The following is a 21,701-nucleotide window of genomic DNA, read 5'->3' on the forward strand; positions in this document are numbered from 1 at the left end:
ATCAGGCATGACGGGGTTAGTCAGAGGGCAGAGAAATGCCAGCAGGAATAAGGATGCAGAGAAAACCGGGAGCTCCACAAACTGCAAGAGGTTGCGCGCTGGAAGCATAGGGCATCCACGTGAAGGGCACGTCTGCAATAATAAGCATTGGCCAAACCAAAGGGTCTGGCCTTACAAATGTAGACGGTAAGCCTTTTTTCCAACATCATGTATAAAAATAAACAAGGGACACATACGGCAGAACGTTCCACATCCCCTGAAATGGCCCCAAATGGCTGTATAGCCACCTCCACTCTCCTAGATAAATCCACGACCATTAACACTACAGCCCTGCGCTCAGTGGAGGTTCATCAAAGGGCAGATGGGGTAAAGGATCCCAAAAGGATCATTGCCCAGCACGTGTCTATTCCATACAGAGCTCTTCTCCGCAGCCCAGAAGTACCGAGACATTATCAGGTGTAGCCGAGATAAGTAGAGCCACAACGCTTAACCAGAAGAAGCAAGCAGCCGCATGCAAGGTTTGTACAACCCCGGCCAGTTCAGAGAATCCAAGAGCGACATGGCGGCTTCCACTTCAGACCGCACAAATGTCCCCCAGCCACCCCCCCCCCTTATGAATTGTCCTTAGTCTCGCCAGGCACAGCAGTGAGGCCCTTCCTGATCAGACCTGCCCGACCTCAATCAGATCCTTCCGTCTGGCAGGTGAGCCCTAGGGCAGATCTGATCTGGGAACAGGAAGATCCGCTTGGACCCAAACTTGATCTCTTTTCTTGTGATCGCTGCAGTGGTGATTCCATTGCTCTAAGCTGGAAATAACAGCAAACGCTATCCCTCCTCCTGCAGCCTCTTCCCAGAAAGTCTTCCAGGATGGTCCAAGATGACCACCCCCACTTTGGCAGGCGGATGAAGCACTTTCGCCTTCGCTTCCCTTGTTCTGTCCATTACTCACTCTAGCCTGAAGGCTTCATTACAATGTTTTGAGCAGCACATTTGTAGCATGTGGTTGTGCTATCGCCGGTGCTCCGTCAACGTTCTCTACTCTCCTACCCCTACTTTCGTTCCAGACCTCTGATCTGTAGTATCCTCTCCACTGCTCTTGCTTATGTTTCAAGGGCATCAACATTTTGTGAAATCTGTCAATTTTCTGCAAAAGGGCTGGTCTCCCTAGGATTAAATTGTGTCCATTTGGTCCTCGTGGGCAGAACCCACACCTTTGTTCATTCTGTATTGAAAGGCGTCTCGGTTGGGACTACTCCTTTGGGTTCTCCATGTTATGGAAAGGAGAAAATTGAAGTACTCCTTAAACAAAGTTAGATGGCCACACTCAAAATGAAAACGCCTTCTTTTTGAATTTACCCTGTAATGGGAACACTGGTCTCTTAGTCCAGCTGCCAGGGTCCAACATCTACCTCTCGGTTCATTCATCCCTTCTCTATCTCCATTACCCGCTGCTTCATGCCATCACAAGTCAGGTGTCTCGGCCCCTGTCCAGGCCGCAAATTGCCTCACTTCTTTCCCCTTCCTTAACTTCTTGGTACCAATACCACTCACTCAACGACTCTTCCCACTCCTGTAGAAAGGGTTCTCTGCACGCGCGCTAGGTGGTAGCCTGCTCTCCCCTGCACCACGATCTCCAGACTAGCATACACCATGATCCGCTATACCTTAACACGCTTCCATTGATGCAATCTCAGGCCTGTGCCATCTTGGAATACCTCAACTGGAGCGGCCTGTTTCCTCACCCCATCCTGCCAAGCACCCCAGAAAAGCTTTGTATTTGTCCTGCTCGGGCTTTACCTACACATCCTACTCTACATTTACAAAGTCAGACCTAATGGATTTGCTAATGCTTGCTGTCATTGCAGTGAGCTTCCTCTGAGGATCTGGGCCTCAACTACTGCCAGTCATTTTTCTTATTCCAGTTGGGTGTTTACGGTGAATAAGTAGTTGTTTCTTCTTGTTTCTTCAGCTCCTGTGTGTTCATGCCCTGACTGGAAATATTTATTTATTTTGTTGGTTATTTATTTTATTTGATGGAAATAGTTGGTGAGGAACTGTTTTACATGGAAATTGACCCGGCTTGGACATCAACCTGTCAAAATAGATGATTACACTGAGCCTGGTGCGGGTCTGTGTTACCAAGTGCTGGTCCTGTGGTTAGGCGATGGCCCGTCTAACCGATGGGAAGGGGCACCCTCTAGGTAGGACCAAAAGTCCTCCGCTGAAATGTAACACAAAGTGGCACTGCCATATTTTACGTTTTACCCGCCTGAATCCCCCTCTAACCCAATGTTATACACTTTTGGCTGTAATCCCCAGAGCCCGATAGGGTAGTAGTTCAGCAGGCATGCCCTCGGACACCCTAGGCTTCTGTGAATCAGAGTCACACTGCATGCCCATAAATATGTAATCCTTCATTGCTAAATTGCAGCCTGGGGTTCTTAATAATACAATAGCACATCACTTTCTGTGACCTAGATGGGTGCCTTTTTTATTTTATTTTATTTTTTTACTACAGGGAAGGTCCTTTATTGAGGTTTCGAAGTTCAAGCTTTTATCAAGACCACCTTGTGGTGGCAGATTAAAAGGGTCGGAAGTTTTCACACTAATACAGTAAACATGTTATTTGAGTAGTCAGTGCTCTACCTCAGAAAACAGAGAGTAAGTCATTCGTTGAGAGGAATATAGTATCTTTGCAACCTTTTGAGCATTCGCAAAAAGCGATATTTCTCCCCAGGATCAGCGCCAAATATGAGGCTAGTGGGTGGTAGTACCAAATAGCCAATAATACCCTCTTTGTGAATTGATGTATCGTGAAGTGTATAAAAGTGCAACTTACTAATAACTATTCAAGTCGTCGGATACACTGGTCAGTTTCAGCTTGATCTGCACCGGGACGCAAGGATTCAGTCATTACTAAATGAGAAGCTGGAGCAATCCTTGTCTGACGCAGCGCGTGCACAGCCACCTGGACATAAACACCTGAGGGCGCGCAGATAAGTGGCACAGGGCATCCAGAAGACTAGTTTGGCTGCATTACTTCTGGAAATAGCACCACACTCATTTACCATTACTGCATGTGTTAATCACTAGGTCCCCGATAAGGTCTGCATGATTCCAAGGCTGGTATTCTCCATTGTGGAGCCCCATAAAATGGCATGGTATTTTCCACTTGTGGTAATTACGATATGTGGTAATTACCGCATGTTGTGTTTGTGTGACGGTTCTTCCCTTCACACACCATTACCGCCACACTCGTAATCAGGCCCTCGGCTGAGTGGATGCCCGGAGATCAGAGCAATGTTGCCGTAATCAGCCGCTAGGCTGAGTGGATGCCCGGGGATCAGAGCAAAGTTGCTGTAATCAGTCCCTAGGCTGAGGGGATGCCCGGAGCTCAGAGTAATGTTGCAGTAATCGGGCCCTAGGCTGAGTGGATGCCCGGAGACCAGAGCAATGTTGCCGTAATCAGTCCCTAGGCTGAGTGGATGCCCAGGGATCAGAGCAATGTTGCCGTAATCAGCCGCTAGCCTGAGTGGACGCCCGGGGATCGTCGCAATGTTGCCGTAATTAGTCCCTAGGCTGAGTGGATGCCCGGAGATAAGAGTAAAGTTGCAGTAATCAGCCGCTAGGCTGAGTAGATGCCCGGAGATCAGAGTAATGTTGCAGTAATCAGCCGCTAGGCTGAGTAGATGCCCGGAGATCAGAGTAATGTTGCCGGAATCAGTCCCTAGGCTAAGTAGACGCCCGGCGGTCAGAGCAATGTTGCAGTCATCAGGCCCTAGGCTGAGTGGATGCCCGGAGATCAGAGTAAAGTTGCAGTAATCAGGCCCTAGGCTGAGTGGACCCCTCGAGATCGGAGCAAAGTTGACGTAATCAGTCCCTAGGCTGAATGGATGCCCGGAGATCGGAGCAAAGTTGCCGTACTCAGTCCCTAGGCTGAGTGGATGCCCGGAGATCAGAGTAATGTTGCAGTAATCAGTCCCTAGGCTGAGTGGATGCCCGGAGATCAGAGTAATGTTGCAGTAATCAGGCCCTAGGCTGAGTGGACGCCCGGAGATCAGAGCAATGTTGCAGTAATCGGGCCCTAGGCTGAGTGGATGCCCGGAGACCAGAGCAATGTTGCCGTAATCAGTCCCTAGGCTGAGTGGATGCCCAGGGATCAGAGCAATGTTGCAGTAATCAGTCCCTAGGCTGAGTGGACCCCCGGAGATCGGAGCAAAGTTGCCGTAATCAGTCCCTAGGCTGAGTGGATGCCCGGAGATCAGAGTAATGTTGCAGTAATCAGTCCCTAGGCTGAGTGGATGCCCGGAGATAAGAGTAATGTTGCAGCAATCAGGCCCTAGGCTGAGTGGACGCCCGGAGATCAGAGCAATGTTGCAGTAATCAGGACCTAGGCTGAGTGGATGCCCGGGGATCAGAGCAAAGTTGCCGTAATCAGTCCGTAGGCTGAGTGGATGCCCGAGATCAGAGCACTGCTGCAGTAATCAGTACCTATTCCTCGCAAGATTTGGACCGTCGCTGACCCGCTTGCTGCATAGGTGGAGAGGTTTGAATGTGGGCACTGTTGGAATGTGTTGGGATGGTAGGCAGCAATGATGGCCACACTTAATGGAAGATGCTCTCGTTCAGCTGCACTGTGATTTATGGTGCCTGATTTACAAAGCGTTTTTCAAAGGGGGTTTCCCATTGAAAGGGGCTTTTGTAGATCAGGCCCATGAAATTGTCCGGGTATTGGGTCTGCCACTGAAGGGTGGAGCTATAATCCATCAACACTGAGGTTTGGAATGCCAACGGGTATGGGTATACATGCCAGAGAACACAGGATAATCTTTGGAGGGCCTTTGGGTTGCTGAATATTAAATGTGCAAGTATTCATCAGTGACAAGGAATATGTGGGATCTGGAAAGCAGAGAAGGGCTTCCCATAAGACTTCAGCATCTTGTAACATCTAGTGTTTGGGGATGAAACCCCTAAATCATACACAGGAGTCTACCCTCGCGTTCCTCTGGGATCCCAGGCTTCTACACATCCAGAAGGGCGTGTGCATCGCTACATTAGAATGTTCAGCGATCAGAGAAGACATCCTAAGGCGCAGGGGTGAATCCGTGCAATGCATAGGACTTCTTTCAGGGTTTTATCTGTCGCTCCTGGATCTGAATGTGGCCCTTGACACCAGCGTGGATAAGTAGAAGCGGCAACGATGCATCTAGCAGGCATGCCCTACTTCATGTGAGTAGATGTTTGGAGGAATGCAAGCCCTTCCCATGGCGAGGATTCCATCTACTGCTGTACACACACAGGTAGGGGCACTGCAAACCAGCAGCACGCTACTGCCCCTCAGGCGAGCTAATGGGATCAGGGAAGGCCGAGAATGGCCGCAACGGATGTTGGTTGTACACAGACACTAAGGGTGGCCACCTTTACTGCCCCTTAAAGGAAGACACAGTGAGTTTCTTTCAGGATAATGCAACACTCCAGCTCTTAAGGCAATGAGTGTGGGGATTGGCGTGTCATCTCTGCGGATGCTGGGATTCTGAAATCAATATGGGATGACTTGCCGGCCTTACTTATGATTCCATCAGTAAAGCAGACGTGATCGCTCACATGCAAGAATGTTAATAAAGGCGCTGACACTGAGATTGCATTCTGAAACCCTGGATGTTATGCATTCCTATGCAAATCGGACAAGCATACTCGCCCTTCCCACTTGCACATCCGCTGAACAGATGTGAAGAAATGGGTGCTCCAGATGAAGCGCATGCATGAATAATTCAGAGCGAGACGAAAGTGGGAGGGGCATGGAGTCTACTAGTGATGCCTCGGCACCCCTTACCTACAGTCCAGGATTGGAAGGAATAAAATGTGCCATTTATCAACTCCACGTTGACGTTTTAGCAGGATAAACTTTGATTGGCCCTTGATAGAGGGAGGGTTGCTTGTAAACAAAATGGAAAAACAGGACAAGGGTGTGAAAGAATGAGTTCACACCCCTCTGAGCACGCAGGGAGTCACTGTAGACTCCTAAAGGCCTCTTGCTCCAGTGCTCGTGGGATAGATATTTATAGACGCTGGATTGTTGAGTTCCAGACTCATTTCAGTTCTTTAGGAGGCAATAGACTTGGGCAGACTGCAGGAGTGCATGAGGAACGGATCTAGAGTGGACTGGTTCTAATAGCCCCTGTCTTTGACATTTCAGGGTGCCAGAGGACCATGGTATCCCTGCTGCACTGCATGGCTAGGGGGAAACATGGTTGTGCAGGAGGAGACTCCGCTAGGGGAAGGCTCCATGTTGCCAAAGCTGACGCAGAGGGAAGGCAGGGTCAGAGGGTGCAATGCCGTGTGGCAGAGAATAATATGGGGCGATGGGCGTGCGGGGTGCCAAGGATCCAAGCCACCTGCAACGCGCCCCCATAGAGAGGTAATAGAGTCAGGAGGGGCAGGCACTGTTGGATGCCCACCCAACCCAGAGTGACCTTTCTAGTCGTCCCTGCCCGGAAGGGAGGATTGGGAGCAATTACCAGGGGATAGTGCCCGGAATTTTCTCCCAATATCCTCCATCCTGCTAAATTCTGGCGGGATCTCAAATAGGATCACGGTGCATAGATTACTGGACCACGCACAAAGCTAGAGTGTCTGGATCAGAGGGGGTTAATAAAAGGCAGATCTGCAAATAACCCAGAATTCTCAAATTCCCATGGCAATACGTGAGAAGGCTATCTAGTCCTGGTTTCCCCCCCCCCCTTGGATTCTGGGAATTGTAGTTTTTTCGTTCCATTTGAAATGTAGGAAAACTACAATTTCCAGAATTCCAAACAAACACAAGCCTGATCGTCTTCTTCACGCATGGCCTCGGTAAACCTGAGAGTTCTGACAGCCTCAGAGACTTGATAGAGGTTGTTTATGGCTGCATCTAGGCAGTGTGCACACTGCCCAGTGTTTTGTGGCTGCATCTAGGCGGTGTGCACACCGCCCAGTGTTGTTTGTGGCTGCATCTAGGCGGTGTGCACACTGCCCAGTGTTGTTTGTGGCTGCATCTAGGTGGTGTGCACACCGCCCAGTGTTGTTTGTGGCTGCATCTAGGTGGTGTGCACACTGCCCAGTGTTGTTTGTGGCTGCATCTAGGTGTTGTGCACACTGCCCAGTGTTGTTTGTGTCTGCTTGTTTATGGCTGCATCTAGGCAGTGTGCACACTGCCCAGTGTTGTTTGTGGCTGCATCTAGGTGTTGTGCACACTGCCCAGTGTTGTTTGTGTCTGCTTGTTTATGGCTGCATCTAGGCAGTGTGCACACTGCCCAGTGTTGTTTGTGGCTGCATCTAGGTGGTGTGCACACTGCCCAGTGTTGTTTGTGGCTGCATCTAGGTGTTGTGCACACTGCCCAGTGTTGTTTGTGGCTGCTTGTTTATGGCTGCATCTAGGCAGTGTGCACACTGCCCAGTGTTGTTTGTGGCTGCATCTAGGTGGTGTGCACACTGCCCAGTCTGAAGACAACCTTTGGCACGGTCGGGTGCACTGTGCCTCTCCAGTGCTTGAATGGGCACGATGTGGAGCATCGGTCATTGCACTAGTTACACACCTCGATAGGGTGTGCACCCATGGCGAGTCATCACACACTTTCTTTATGCTGTGTGTTGTTTACTGATGTATTTTTATTTGCTTGTGAGTTGTTAAGCACTCTGCGCCCGTTGGGGTGTGGCAGTTTCTCTCTCTCTATATATAGTTAAAATATATAATCAAATATGATTCTTTTTTAATACGTGACACTATAATAACACTAGTTACTAATACTACCGAACCCCCCTGCAATATCCAAGGGATGTCATTAAGTGCATCCTTTATCTATGAGCGGTTCCTAAGGGAATGGGTCACTTTACAGCAAACATTTTATGATTCTGGGTTAAAGGATGTTGCATCCTGATTTTTTTTTAAAACGTGGGTCACGGTGGTATGGCCAGTGTAAAGATTGGGAGGGGTGACAATCGACCCCTCCCAAACAGTCACAGGGGAGGAGCGAACGGAGGCAGAAATAGTGACCACAATTCAGCCAATCACATTGCCGTATTCCCATGAGCGACGGGAATTGGCGGATACGCATTCTATGGCATTCTGTGTATCAGTATGATTCACGCCAACAGTATCCTCCTGATACTAACAGATCCAATCAGAACTTCCCCCATCAGAGCATGTATTTAGTATTTATAAAGTCTCCTTTTATTAGTGGGGAAAGCCCAACCTGTTTTTTGTATGACCTTCTTCTGTATAAGCAATGTTGTCATTATCTTGGCTATATGAAGTATTGAAGATTGGGGACCAGTCCAGACCCCCGCCAGCGGCTGGATCTTAACGTGGTGCTACTCTACTGCCATGCTTCCCCGCCCGAGCTGCCAGAGGGTCCACGTGTGCGGGCGAGGCAGACGCGGGCACATAAAGCGAGTTCCATTTCATGCAAATAAAAGGGGGACCCTCCTTCTGGATGTGGGTCAATAGGCGGGCCAGAGTTAGCATGGAGACACTGACTGCGCCACACAGGTGGCCAGGACATAGACCTTAACATCTTGGTGCGCGGAGCAACGGTTCTACCTGCACATTAAATTAGAACACGTTGCTGCTGTCACCTGGGAAATTAGAACCCTGCCACTGCGGGCATCACTACTAGGACACATTAGACCTGATGGTGCAATTAGTGAAGCATGATCCTGGAAACACACATGCATGATGCTTAATGTGACAGCACCATCTGCACTCCATGGAAGAATTTGAAGTCGGAGAAAAGCGCTCTAAATCCATCGTCTTAAAGAGAGATACGATTGCTTTTGTTGTTCCAGGAGGGGACATTTATATAATTTAAGGTGACCAGGCTGCAAGCATAGCTGCTAATGAGGTCTGCAACACCATTATTCAACAATTGAGGATGATATGTTGAATGTCCTCATGTTGCAAGGAGTCTGCTGCCTTGAAGCAGCTGAACGCATGCAGAACTGTGTCAGCTGATCTTCCTGTCGGCTCCACCTGAGATGCCTTCCTTACAAAAGCTACTGAACTTGAAATAGAAGACTTTAGTCATGATTTTTTACAACTTGCTAATTGCGCTGAAACTGGTTGCCTAGGGTGGAGCCGGGGTGGGGCAGAATGACGATCTTGGAAGGGATTTAACCTTTGCATAATGGAAGGTCATTTGCTCTACCTGCTTGTCAGTTTCTCTTTCAACGATGTTGGATCTCAGTCACAAGCTGATTGTTTAGACTGTATAAGAATTGTTACGTTTTCTAATAATACCTTAAACATATGTTGCATATGTCATCATGCAGATGTTATTGCCTTTATCTTTAGAATGGCCTAGTCTCCTAACAGATCTGCATTGGGTGAAGGTCTGCAGGGCTAATAACCTCTAGCAGGCAAGCCCCCTGCCACCACCGCTCTAAAGGAGGATCGCCTGCCAGTGGTTGGGTTCCCCTCATTGGCACTTAGTTGTGTCTCAAGGACTTCATTCACCGTGGTGAGGGCCAGGAGGTGGTTTGGTCTTTATGCCACTCGAAGCCAACACCTGAAGACCTATTTCAGGACTTCTGTATATTTCTGCTGCGATACTGGACATGCACCGTATAAGCAATACATGGGCCAAGCAGACAAGTGGCAACCAGAAAAACCGATCCTTTTCCCTTCATGCACTTCAATGAGATTCCATTTCATTGCAGTTTTTTCATTGCAAACACCAGATTTTTCTATCCTTTATAATATCTAGTTTTAATAATATCTAGTTTTATAGAGCACTACAAGCCCGCAGGCACCTGAGTGCTGAGATAACAGTTGATATTATTTTGTAATGGCCCTTTTTATTGAGTAATGTTTGCTATTGGTTTTCATTGGACATTGGTACTGATTTTTCGGTCCTACTTCAGCTTATTTCACAAAGATAGATGTGTTATTGATTTTCTAACTCACTCCACAACCCTAAGCCTAATTCTCATCAACCCTTAACCAATACTCTGACCTCATTGTTAACATGTCTCCGACTATAAGCTTGACCAGGTTACATGTCTTTCTATCGAAAACTTTCCATCGAAATTAAGATGCATCGAAACCTATGCAACGAAAACATGAGCATCAAATGTATTTTTTGTTTTTTGGGGGGCTTCCCCCTAACCACCCGTTTTTCTTCCCTTAAAAACCTACCCCAAACAAAATTAACCCTTTACCCCCACACCAATATGCATTCGATGCACATTTTTTCATTGGATAAGTTTCAATGGAAACTTTTTCGATGGAAAGACTGCATACCGCTTGGCCCTAACCCTCACCGAACACCGGCCCACTCGCTTTTCCACTGTGTAACCCTTTATTTGACCATTACCTGAATACATTCCTAACTTTGAGCCTTAACCCAAGCCTAAATTAACTTTAAGTTAGACAGCTATCTGTGACCATCTTCCCATAATTCCAATGAATCATATTTCCAGTGATTATGTTTTGCAATTAAATAGTTCTGAAAGGCAATGGTTTTTCAGTTTAAACGTATTTTGGTGGAAAAGGAATGAGATGTAATGGCAGTATGTGGGATATACACCCCCTATTTCTATAAGAGGATGGTGTCATGTGGCAACTCTTTGTCTGGACTAGACTTTCATCAAAGTTACATCAAATCATACATGAACTCGGAAAACTACAGTATGTTTCAGGACTGGGTGTGATGCTGTGGAAACAGTGCTTCACCGCCAGCCCGTAAGATTTTGCCTTGCTCCTTCCAGTTATGAGCTTACATTAGATTGCAGAGTCCTTTGTGGAGCTACAGAAATCTAAATGCTACTGTTGTATTTAAATCTCTAATACCTGCTAGCGGTTTTGCATTCTGAATGGGAAATTCTGAAGTCTTGTGCAATTGCACCGCTAGGATTCATGGGAATTCCAGGTCTGCAGACAAGGTTCGGAATCCATCCATTCAGAAACTACTGAGGGTTGCAGGGAATGGATTTGCCAAGACTCTCGGTTGATGCAGGGGTTTTATAAAACCAAATTGAAGCGCAGGCAACTATTGCAACAATAAAAGGGATGAAGAGTGGGAAATCCTCAGGGGAGGATGACTTCACAGTCCGTTCTTATAAGTTTTTTCGGTCAACATTAGCTCCTATATTGGCTAGAGTTTTCAGTGAGGTACTGTTTAGGAAGGCCCTCCCGAAGACGATGCTTAAAGTTTCCATATCGGTTATCGCGAAAGAGGGGAAAGATCTCAGTAGTTGTGCCTCGTGCAGGCCTATATCCCTTCTTAACATTGAAGTGAAGATTTTAGAAAACATTCTGGGAATCAGACTGGGCAAGCTCCTCCCAACGTTAATTTATGGAGGCCAGAAGGGGTGCGTTAGGGGTAGGCAGTGAGCAGATAATGTCTGAAAGACAATTAATTTTACCTATTGGGCACAGAAGGGGGAATACACTGCCTGTTTGGTTTCAATTGACTCAGAGAAGGCCTTTGATACGGTGGAGTGGGGCTTTCTGAATGGGGTCTTGTTTACACAAATGGGTGTGGCACTGTGTAGAGACGCAGTGGCGAGAGTAGCAACAAATGGGTTGGTTTCAGAGATGTTCTTATTTAGGGGTACTAGGCAGGGCTACGCGATTTCTTCTCTCTTTTCGCCCTAGTTATAGAGCCACTCGCAGCAGCAATACGGGCGACTCCTGGTAATAAATGTATAGTGGTGGATCGGGTGGAACTTAAGGTGTCCCTATTTGCTGATGATGTTTTGTGCTACCTTAGGGATGAGGGGAGTTTGCTAACCTTGTTGATGAAGGTGCTATGTGAACATGGGAGGTGTGGGGGGCTCAAAAACAATTATTCTAAATCCTTCCTGCTTCCTCTGCCCAAGAAGAATCGGGGGGATGTGGTCACCATGGATAAGCTTATAAGGGCACGGGAGTCAATTACCTACTTGGAGATCATAATATCAGGCAAAATTGAGCACCTACACTGGCTTAACTATGACCCACTTATGGCTGTACTGCGGAAGGTGAGGGAATTTCTATGGATTCTTCACAGACATGTTGCAGTGGAGGTGCATGATCACCCGATACTGGGATTATTGTGGAGGGTTTGGTCGAATTCAAAGGAGGACAGAGAACTGTCTACATAGCCCTTTCTGCTTGGATCGATATGGGGACATCCTTTACGGCTGGGCACTAGGAATTTTAGGGGGGCGCAACAATGATCTGATATGGGTTTGGAAAGGGTAGCACATCTACTGCGAGGAGGCACATTTAAGGAAGTTGAGGAGGTGAGAGATATGCTGGGAATGGAGAATTCGGGGATCTTTGAGTACATTCAGTTGAAGGAAGTTCTGTTGGACCCGAAGTGGATGGGGGACTTGGTGAGGGATCTCACCCCCTTTGAGGCAGTCTTGGTGACAGCGGACACTAGGAAAGGTATTATCTCTAAATTATACCAATCCCTGATGTGCCCCGCACAAAGATTACGAGGACAATTTTTAAGGGGTATTGGGAACAGTTAACTGGGATGTCAGTGCCAGAAAAACTATGGGACAAAATGTATAAGATGACTTTCCCTGAGAATCTCCCCACACATTCTACTGCACATCATTTTAAGATCGTCCATGGCTGGCACAGGGACCTAGTAAGGGTTTCTAAGATATTTACAGGGGTTTCGCCTCTTTGCACTAGAGGTTGTGGAGAGTTGGGAACATTGACTCACATGTGGTGGGAGTGTCTCTGCATTCAAATCTTTTGGGCTGAACTGCTCAGTTGGATTAAAGAAATAACAGAGATCCTGATACCATTACAACCTCTCACAGTGCTTTTGGCCATACTGCCGCCTGCGGGTTATGAGTCTTATAGGCTTCCGAGAATGTGGGAAGCCATGCTCCATGCGGGTAGGATGGCTGTGGCCCAAAATTAGAAAAGCACACTACTATTACCAGAGCAAGGGGTCTGGCTCATGAAAGTGTGGGATGGAAAAGCTTGCGTACATGGCCCAGGGTGATATGACTTCATTCATGGAGGAGTGGGGGCAGTTCACAGAAAAGCATGGCTCAGGAGAGAGGTTGGAACCAATAACACAGCTGGTGTGAGAAGTAGGGTGTAGCCCAGTCGGGTGTGGGTCGGAGGGCTTGGGTGACAGGGATTGGGGTGGACTGGGGTCGGGAGAAACACAGTGGGATATTTAAGACATTTACCTGGCTCTCTACTGTGGAGGCCCCGACCGGGGGGAAATTAACTTTAAGGGGTTCTAGATGGCTTCAGGGACACATGGCGACTGGTGTGTCTTGTCTTCTTAGGTCTTTGTGTTTGTTGTTGGTTTGTTGTTTTTTTTTTATGGCGTTGCTCACTGGGGATATCTACAGCCAGGAGTTGTGCTTCCTAGCATAGAAGTAAGAAGTGGTGTGAGGCAGAAGTATCCATTTAGCGTACAATGGTGGGGTGGAACATTTACATTACAGTCGTGTCTGGCGGGGAGGTGGTCACTCAGAGCAATGTTGATGTCCTGTGAACTCTGTCTTTTTGGACACTGTTGTGGTAGTGATGTCATATAAAACCTTAATAAAATCTACATACAATAGTTTGAAAAAAATTTGGCTGTGGATACAAAGTGAATCTGAAATGTTTCCAGTTGTGTCCTGGCCTAACCGCCCCAGTCTTTTGTGAGTCCCGCTTTTTTGACTTAAATAGGCTGAGCATTGGATATTTTGCCCTGGACCTATGCTGTATGGCTCGAGATAGATCATAGAAGTGGTGAAGCCGCTGGCAGCAGTTTCAGGGGGCCTCTGAAGGAGTAGACCTGTGGGGCAGAGTATGATCAATGTATCTTTCTAACCACTATCCTCTGGCATATTCTCTTTGCTCCCTGTAGGTCTTCGATGCCCAATGAGTTGACGCTGCTGATCGCGCGGATGCAGAAGAATGCAGACGAAGTTGAGAGGAACATTCTGGAAACCCAGAATAAACTGAAAAAGGTACTTATTGATTCAGGGCCTCTGGACGGGAAGCAGAAAGGGACCATACAGGGGCAGGAGTAAAGATGCTAGTGTTGCACAGTGGTGGTTGCACACATATACATCTACGTCCACGTCCCCCTATATAGCCCCCTAGACCGATGGGTGGAGGCAGGAGATGACCAGAGGAGATCTTGAACACCAAAAGGAAATGCACTTGGGGAATCTAAACACATTTGTCCTCATTCCTCCCTCCTCCCACACACCCTGGCATGTCCCAACATATACATTCCCGCCTTCTGCATAAAGAGGATGGTTGCACTGACCTAACCACCCATCAAATAATCTCATGCCATTGGGACCCTTCTAATGGATTTGACACTTGCAAAGTCTAAATAAACGTGCACAGCTTCTTTCCTGAACACAACTTTATTATGTGCTTGGTGGAAACTTTCACCTACACCAACCCATTTCGTATGCCTACTTTGGATCCTCCCCGCAGATAGTAGTTACGATTGTTCCTTTACATCTGTGGGATCATTCTTCCGCCATTTTGTGAAAGAATGAGACTTCATTCCAGGGAAATGTGTGAAAGGTTTCTGCAGATACATTTTCTCCCCCTAGGTGGGTATCATCCGGCTGGAACCTCCCGTCTGCAAGAGCCAGGCTGGTCCGGATCAGGCCAGGAGGGGCATGCGAACCGAGGAGGGGTGAGGATTCCTCTCCAGGTGGTGTTAGGCAGGACCCGGAGAACCGAGGAGGGGCGAGGATTCCTCTCCAGATGGCGTTAGGCAGGACCCAGCGAACCGAGGAGGGGCGAGGATTCCTCTCCAGGTGGCGTTAGGCAGGACCCAGAGAACCGAGGAGGGGCGAGGATTCCTCTCCAGGTGGCGTTGGGCAGGACCCAGAGAACCGAGGAGGGGCGAGGATTCCTCTCCAGGTGGCGTTGGGCAAGACCCAGAGAACCGAGGAGGGGAGAGGATTCCTCTCCAGGTGGCGTTGGGCAAGACCCAGACAATCGAGGAGGGGCGAGGATTCCTCTCAAGATAGCGGTAGGCAGGACCCAGAGAACCGAGGAGGGGCGAAGATTCCTCTCAAGATGGCGGTAGGCAGGACCCGGAGAACCGAGGAGGGGCGAGGATTCCTCTCCAGGTGGTGTTAGGCAGGAACCGGAGAACCGAGGAGGGGCGAGGATTCCTCTCCAGGTGGCATTAGGCAGGACCCAGAGAACCGAGGAGGGGAGAGGATTCCTCTCCAGGTGGCGTTGGGCAAGACCCAGAGAACCGGGGAGGGGCGAGGATTCCTCTCCAGGTGGCGTTAGGCAGGGCCCAGAGAACCGAGGAGGGGCGAGGATTCCTCTCCAGATGGCGTTAGGCAGGACCCAGAGAACCGAGGAGGGGCGAGGATTCCTCTCCAGATGGCATTAGGCAGGACCCAGAGAACCGAGGAGGGGCGAGGATTCCTCTCCAGATGGCGTTAGGCAGGACCCAGAGAACCGAGGAGGGGCGAGGATTCCTCTCCAGGTGGCGTTGGGCAAGACCCAGAGAACCGAGGAGGGGAGAGGATTCCTCTCCAGGTGGCGTTGGGCAAGACCCGGAGAACCGAGGAGGGGCGAGGATTCCTCTCAAGATGGCGGTAGGCAGGACCCGGAGAACCGAGGAGGGGCGAAGATTCCTCTCAAGATGGCGGTAGGCAGGACCCGGAGAACCGAGGAGGGGCGAGGATTCCTCTCCAGGTGGTGTTAGGCAGGAACCGGAGAACCGAGGAGGGGCGAGGATTCCTCTCCAGGTGGCGTTAGGCAGGACCCAGAGAACCGCGGAGGGGAGAGGATTCCTCTCCAGGTGGCGTTGGGCAAGACCCAGAGAACCGGGGAGGGGCGAGGATTCCTCTCCAGGTCGCGTTAGGCAGGGCCCAGAGAACCGAGGAGGGGCGAGGATTCCTCTCCAGATGGCGTTAGGCAGGACCCAGAGAACCGAGGAGGGGAGAGGATTCCTCTCCAGATGGCGTTAGGCAGGACCCAGAGAACCGAGGAGGGGCGAGGATTCCTCTCCAGATGGCGTTAGGCAGGACCCAGCGAACCGAGGAGGGGCGAGGATTCCTCTCCAGATGGCGTTAGGCAGGACCCAGAGAACCGAGGAGGGGCGAGGATTCCTCTCCAGATGGTGTTAGGCAGGACCCATCAGGGTTCTTCTACCGGCCATTAAATGGCTGATTCATGACCTTGGATTTACACATGTATCCCTTATTTCTTTTCCTTCAGGACAGTGAGAACTACAAGCAGAAGACAAGCTTTGTGTACCAGCAGGAGAATGCACGGTGCCTGAAGGACTCTGAGATCCTGCTGAAAGACCTCTTCCTAGACGTGGACAAGGCCAAGCGGCTGAAGCATCCTCAAGGCCCGGAAATTGAAAAAGAGTGAGTAGAGGGAAGCACCCATTCCTTGGGAGCCTGGTGGGTGGTTCTTCAGTAGATCTATGAAGAAATCCTTCTATTTCCCAGTGAACCTAGTCTTAATAACACAACAGTAGCAACATTGTGGATAATAATTTAATCACACTGGAAAAAGGGATCCCTAAAAGCGCATGTGAAGTATGTATGTATGTCACCTCCCCATGAAGGACCTCACTTAACTCAGGAGCAGCTGGGCCCTCGGCTTCATTCACTTTTATTACCTGTATATATATACCAAACACATATTATTAGCGGTTTTCCAGATTAGCCAAATGCATGTTCTCTTCTTCAATGTTGCATTCAAATGAAAAGTCTTCCAATGCTAAATACTACATTTCGGTGTTTGTGTATACGTCATATGCACTTGCTTGCTCCAGCTGTGTTGGGTTTAGTAGTCCAGGCGCCATGTAATGAACGCCTGGATTCCGCAAGTCACCTCATTCTTTCTTAGTGCTGGTGTGTTCTTCACTGGTATAATTGTGTGTCCATGTGGTTTGTAAAGTACTCAGTTCCCTTTGGAGTGTGGGAGGCTCTTTACACATTGTTAAAACACATAATAAAATGCGATTCTATTTAACAATCAACTGTAATTCAGGGGTTTGGTGGCTAGTGAGCCACAAAAGAATTGAAAAAGAATTGTCGTGTGTCCTGATCCATGTGCATGAGTTGTGGAAGCCCTGCTTTTTGATCATGGCGGTAAATGTTATTTCACTGGGTCCTTTCGGCATGTGGTTGCCATTTGCAAGGGCCCTTGGCCACTTTGGGTCCTGTAAGAGAGGGAGTCAGGCTTCATGGTCTTGCAAGAGGAGACCAAGTTTATTGTTGCTGGAGTGTTGGTGCACAGCACATCTGAGAAATCGCAATATGAGTTTGTGTACGCTTCTAAGCATGGAATAATGCGCTATGATGTTCACATTGCCTCCTACCAAATTCTACCTGGAAGCAGCCAGCAGCGCGATCGCGGCCTGCATGAGCGTAAGCATGAGTATGACGTTGGCTTGTCTGTTAGAGTGCACTGTGAGGATCATAGAGGGTGAGGGTGTGAGTGTGAGTAGAAACCTTTGTGTATTTCACGTGTGGGCTATTATGAGACAGATGGCGGCTGCTAGAGTGGAGGCCAGTGTAGAGGTAAACGGTGTGGTTTAGGAGGCTAAGGGATCCTGGTGTGGCATAATTATTCCCATCGGTGGCAAGGCAGGGCCACCTAAGGATGATTCAGGTCGCTTGTGGATTCCAGCTCTAAAAGCCGGCTCTGCCTGGACGTTCACAACTGCTCAGAGGTGCTCAGTTCCTTTGGCGGTTATCTCGCTTGGCCTGTGGGCAGGTGGTCTGGGCTTGGCTTCCTTAAGATGGTCCAGTCGAGTTCACTGGTAAGTTTGGCAGTGTCATCAATCAAGGCTACTATCTGTAGCCTGATTGGACCCCGGGTCATGTGCAGATCCCGCTCCTAAATGCTTCCCGGGAAGCGCTGTTATGGCCGGAGGCGAGGGTCCCTCTATCCATTGAGGTGCAGAGCATGGTGTCCATAAGGATACGCAGATTCTTTACCACTTTGGTCATGGGTGGCCATGTTCCTATTTCGTCTGGCCAGGATATCATTGCCGTGCCTTTTGCTTTGGTTTGATAACTGGGGCCTTCCATTTTGGTTTGGTTGACTTTCAGTCTATCCTTGGGCAACCGGAATAATCCGTAGTTCAAGAAGAAAAGACTAGTTTCGCTGCTTCACTTAATGAAAGAAAAATCATGAAATAGAACATGATAAAAACCTAAAATAAACAGTGACTTGGAGGCCCTGGTTCGTTGTAAGTTTATATCGGCCCCTAGGAGGAGGTGGAAGTTACGCTAAAAGAGTAACAACAAAAGTATTTTAAAAATGGGGTCACTGGAGCAGAAGGGCATCGATCCCCAAGAAAGAATAAAATGACTGTTTTTATACATTTGTGTCAACTTTGATTAAAAAATAAATGTGTTTTCAAAAGGTTCAGCAACAGAAATTCCTCGTGGTGAGGTTTGATTCAGCTTTCGGGGGGCCTGCATAAAGTTTGAAGACCATGTCTGTGCCGCCGGCGGAGTTGTCGTACGTGAGCTTGTGCTTTCTGGTGATTCGCTCAAGGGGCAATGTGAATGTTGAAGAGGCGAGAGGTTGGGTCCCTGTGGCGCGCCACAATTTATGGTGTGCAAGTTTCAGTGGAAAGGTGGTGGCAAGGTTCTGTCAGCGAGGAAGGATGGCCTCCAGTGTTGTGTCATCTGGGCCAAGCCAGCTTCCGTCCTTCTTTCAATGAGACCGAACTTAAGAACCCTTTGTGGTGGAGAAATCATTCCCCCTGCTAATCCAAGCAATGCAGCGATTGGATCGCAGTGAAACATAATCTTAAACTTGATTGGGTGAGGGCTTCTTCCCAGTAGGGCCTGCCATGCTTGCTTTATCTGGGCTTAGTGTTACCTGAACATGAATGCATATATCAGGCATTTCGCTAGGCAGGGGTAGCACAACCCATTCCCTGCAAGCATTCGAGCATGGCAGAAAGGCCTACTTCTGCCTTGTCACTGGGCAGCATAGGTACTCTTGATGCCCGCAGGTGAAAGGATTTCCCCCTGAATTCCCTTTCATGCCAGAGGACATTCACCGGAAAAGCATGCAATAAGAGCCGGAGAATGTTCATTCTGTGGACTGCTTTCCCTCCCAGCAGTGAGGGAGAGTAAGGTAGCCAATTCCTTTAAAGGGACACTGGTCGGATAAAGAAGAATGGGCCTACATACAGAAGGTTGGCTGTTTGGGTCCATTCGTCCAAGTTTGATGAATCTCGGCCCGCCTCATCGGTCGTCTTCTCCCACAGAAAGGCTTGGTTCCGCATACTCTGCACGGAAAACAAGGTTGTGACATTTCAACTTGCTCTACACCATATAGTGGCAGGTCACAGATAGAAGGAGTTCAATTCTTATGACTTTGAACTTCCTTACTAAACACACAATTTGAGACACCATATTGACATGGGATGGGGTCTTTTCTTCTCAGGGTCTTTTTAGGCTGGCCCAGCCAAGGGCTCACACTGCCCAGTTTATGTAAGGACACAAGAGTGCTAGGACACTGAGTGCTTAGGAGCATATAACTCAGGCCACAGTGAACTCTACTACACTCAATGGGAAGGGAGGCCATTGAGTATCCAACTCAAGGTACAGCTAACACTGGATCCTGTTGCTGCCGACTACAGTATGTAGAATTCAGGTGCCGCGCTACCATTTTAACCAGGCAAAACATGACAACCAGAGAGCAGAAAGTGATACAGAGGGGATTCCAACTATCAGAGTATGTCCGCAAGGGCTGAAATGAAAGCCTGGCACTCACAGACAGACCTGGAGGTTGGAGAAAATAAACATGGCCATTACCAAAATAAAACTCATTTCCTCATGCGTGGCACCAAATGAACAAACCAGAACCTGCTACTTTTGCAAGATTGCCTTGAAGATCATAGACTTCAATAAACTATGTTATTTCAAATCCTCCTTTGTGAAAACAGCAAAATGGCAAAAAGAGATGTGAATACTGGCAACTTATGACAGCATAAGAAACCAACAGACCATTGGACATGATGCAGCACTTCTGCCAGCATGGAAGAGCAAAGGGCACTAAGAAACCCGGAGAAAGAAGATGTTAAATACCCGGCAGCATAGGACAGTACTAGAAGGCCCACATACACTGGCTGGATCTTAAAACCTTCATTTCAGTAGATGGGCCCTATGCAACCACACCAGGTGCTACACTTCCTCATTATATACATTCTGCCTCATGACTATTACATCTACTCCCTATGTAGATGACAGCATTTTGTTATGCCAATAAACCGCCATTATATGACATTACATTTCTTTGTATTGCCAATTGATTAGTCTTTTCCCCAAAAGGAGGTTGAGGGAGCAGGAAGGTGGACGATGTGTTAAAGATGAAGAAACGCAGGGAACTCAGTAGGAGTGTTCCATGGGGATCATAGCTTTTGGAAAGTTGGTAGGGTCGAGGCAGAATCGATCACATATCCGGGTGGCATATCATCCAGGTCACTAGCTTTTGGGCTGATGGCGCTCGTAGGCCAGTGCTCCTTTGGCTATCACAGTGGTCCTTTGCGTGGTGTGGGGCTAGTGGTAAGGTGGTTGATTATGCAGTTAGCGGTCACCCAGACTGTGGTTTGAGGTATGGTGGTAGCGAACCACTGTGATCCTTTCCTTGGTTATCACGGGTAGTAGTGCATAGATGACCATTTTCTGCCTCTCTTGCTTGGCAGCATCCGCAACCTTCACGAGCGGCTGAGCCAGGAATGTTCGGAGTACCGGGATCTGTATGAAAAGTTCAGCCTACCCCAGGTGGGGCCCAAAGTCAACTGGCAACAGGTGCTGGACCAAAAACAGGTATGGTGATTGTTTTCTGCTGGTGGGGGTGCTCTGCTGATGCACAGAGTAATTCACAGAAATTCACAGAGAAACAAAGTCTATACTACCTGGCAGTGCATCCGTACCATTCAGGGCAGCCCTCCACATCACCTGTGTCACCCTAATGGTGGTAGCATAGTGCCAGGTCTATCACTTGTTAGGCATTCACCTGACATGTGACAGACTAGCCCTATAGACAATGATCGAGGGGTGGGCGGAAGCTTGCCAGGACGCCTCCCCATTTTTCTCTAGAGTGGTCCGTCACTTTTACTCTGCTGCCTCCACCATTCACCGCTGCTCTTTGTTTGCTCGAGCACTCCACAGAGGAACTGTAAATTGCGTGTTGTTGATTTCTCTTGCCGCAGAGAGAGCTGGACCAAGGGCAATACGGGCCGGGCCTGCCTGAGGTGGAGAAGCAGGTGGCAGAACATAATATCCTACAGCAACAGATCGAGGAGTATGCCCCGGAGATACGCAGCCTGTCCACGGGGGTGAGTAATAAGGTTACCCCTGAGGAGGGCGGGTGGTGCAAGAGGCAGGTAAGGACTCCTGGGCGAGAATGTGGAGAACAACACCTGAGTGGGATGAGGGAGGACCTACCCATGGCCCACGACAGATGGTCGAGAGTGTGGGGCAGAGATCCATAACCAGCCCACAAGCGTGGCATGTATAGTCCAGTTGCCCAGTGACTGTCTGCTTTGGAGAAACATTGACATTCATAATGCAAATAAGATAAACAAGATTCTTCTTAACCAAGGTGTTTTTTCTTCCCTCCTCTGCCGGAGAACAGGATGCAGATGACGTTAAGAGGCAATACCAGGGCCTACTGGTATGTACTGAGTCCCCAACATTAGCAATACTTTCAATGCTTTTTCACCAAATCATATAGAAAAAAT

At 48.6% G+C, this 21,701-nt stretch overlaps 2 protein-coding genes across 4 annotated transcripts in view; one reads left to right on the forward strand and one right to left on the reverse strand.

The window, feature by feature from the left end:
- TEN1 (TEN1 subunit of CST complex) overlaps nucleotides 1-21,701 on the reverse strand; it is a 528,532-nt gene that overhangs the window by 77,473 nt on the left and 429,358 nt on the right. The window lies entirely within an intron of this gene.
- EVPL (envoplakin) overlaps nucleotides 1-21,701 on the forward strand; it is a 160,418-nt gene that overhangs the window by 46,956 nt on the left and 91,761 nt on the right. The window contains exons 2-6 of the mRNA XM_069654718.1: nucleotides 13,851-13,953; nucleotides 16,193-16,347; nucleotides 20,661-20,784; nucleotides 21,171-21,296; nucleotides 21,596-21,634. Of these exons, the coding sequence (XP_069510819.1) occupies nucleotides 13,851-13,953; nucleotides 16,193-16,347; nucleotides 20,661-20,784; nucleotides 21,171-21,296; nucleotides 21,596-21,634 (547 nt within the window). The remainder of the gene's footprint in view (nucleotides 1-13,850; nucleotides 13,954-16,192; nucleotides 16,348-20,660; nucleotides 20,785-21,170; nucleotides 21,297-21,595; nucleotides 21,635-21,701) is intronic.

Source organism: Ambystoma mexicanum, chromosome 3q (genome assembly GCF_040938575.1).
Source record: "Ambystoma mexicanum isolate Mex_15411 chromosome 3q, UKY_AmexF1_1, whole genome shotgun sequence".
NCBI classification, from domain to species: domain Eukaryota; kingdom Metazoa; phylum Chordata; class Amphibia; order Caudata; family Ambystomatidae; genus Ambystoma; species Ambystoma mexicanum.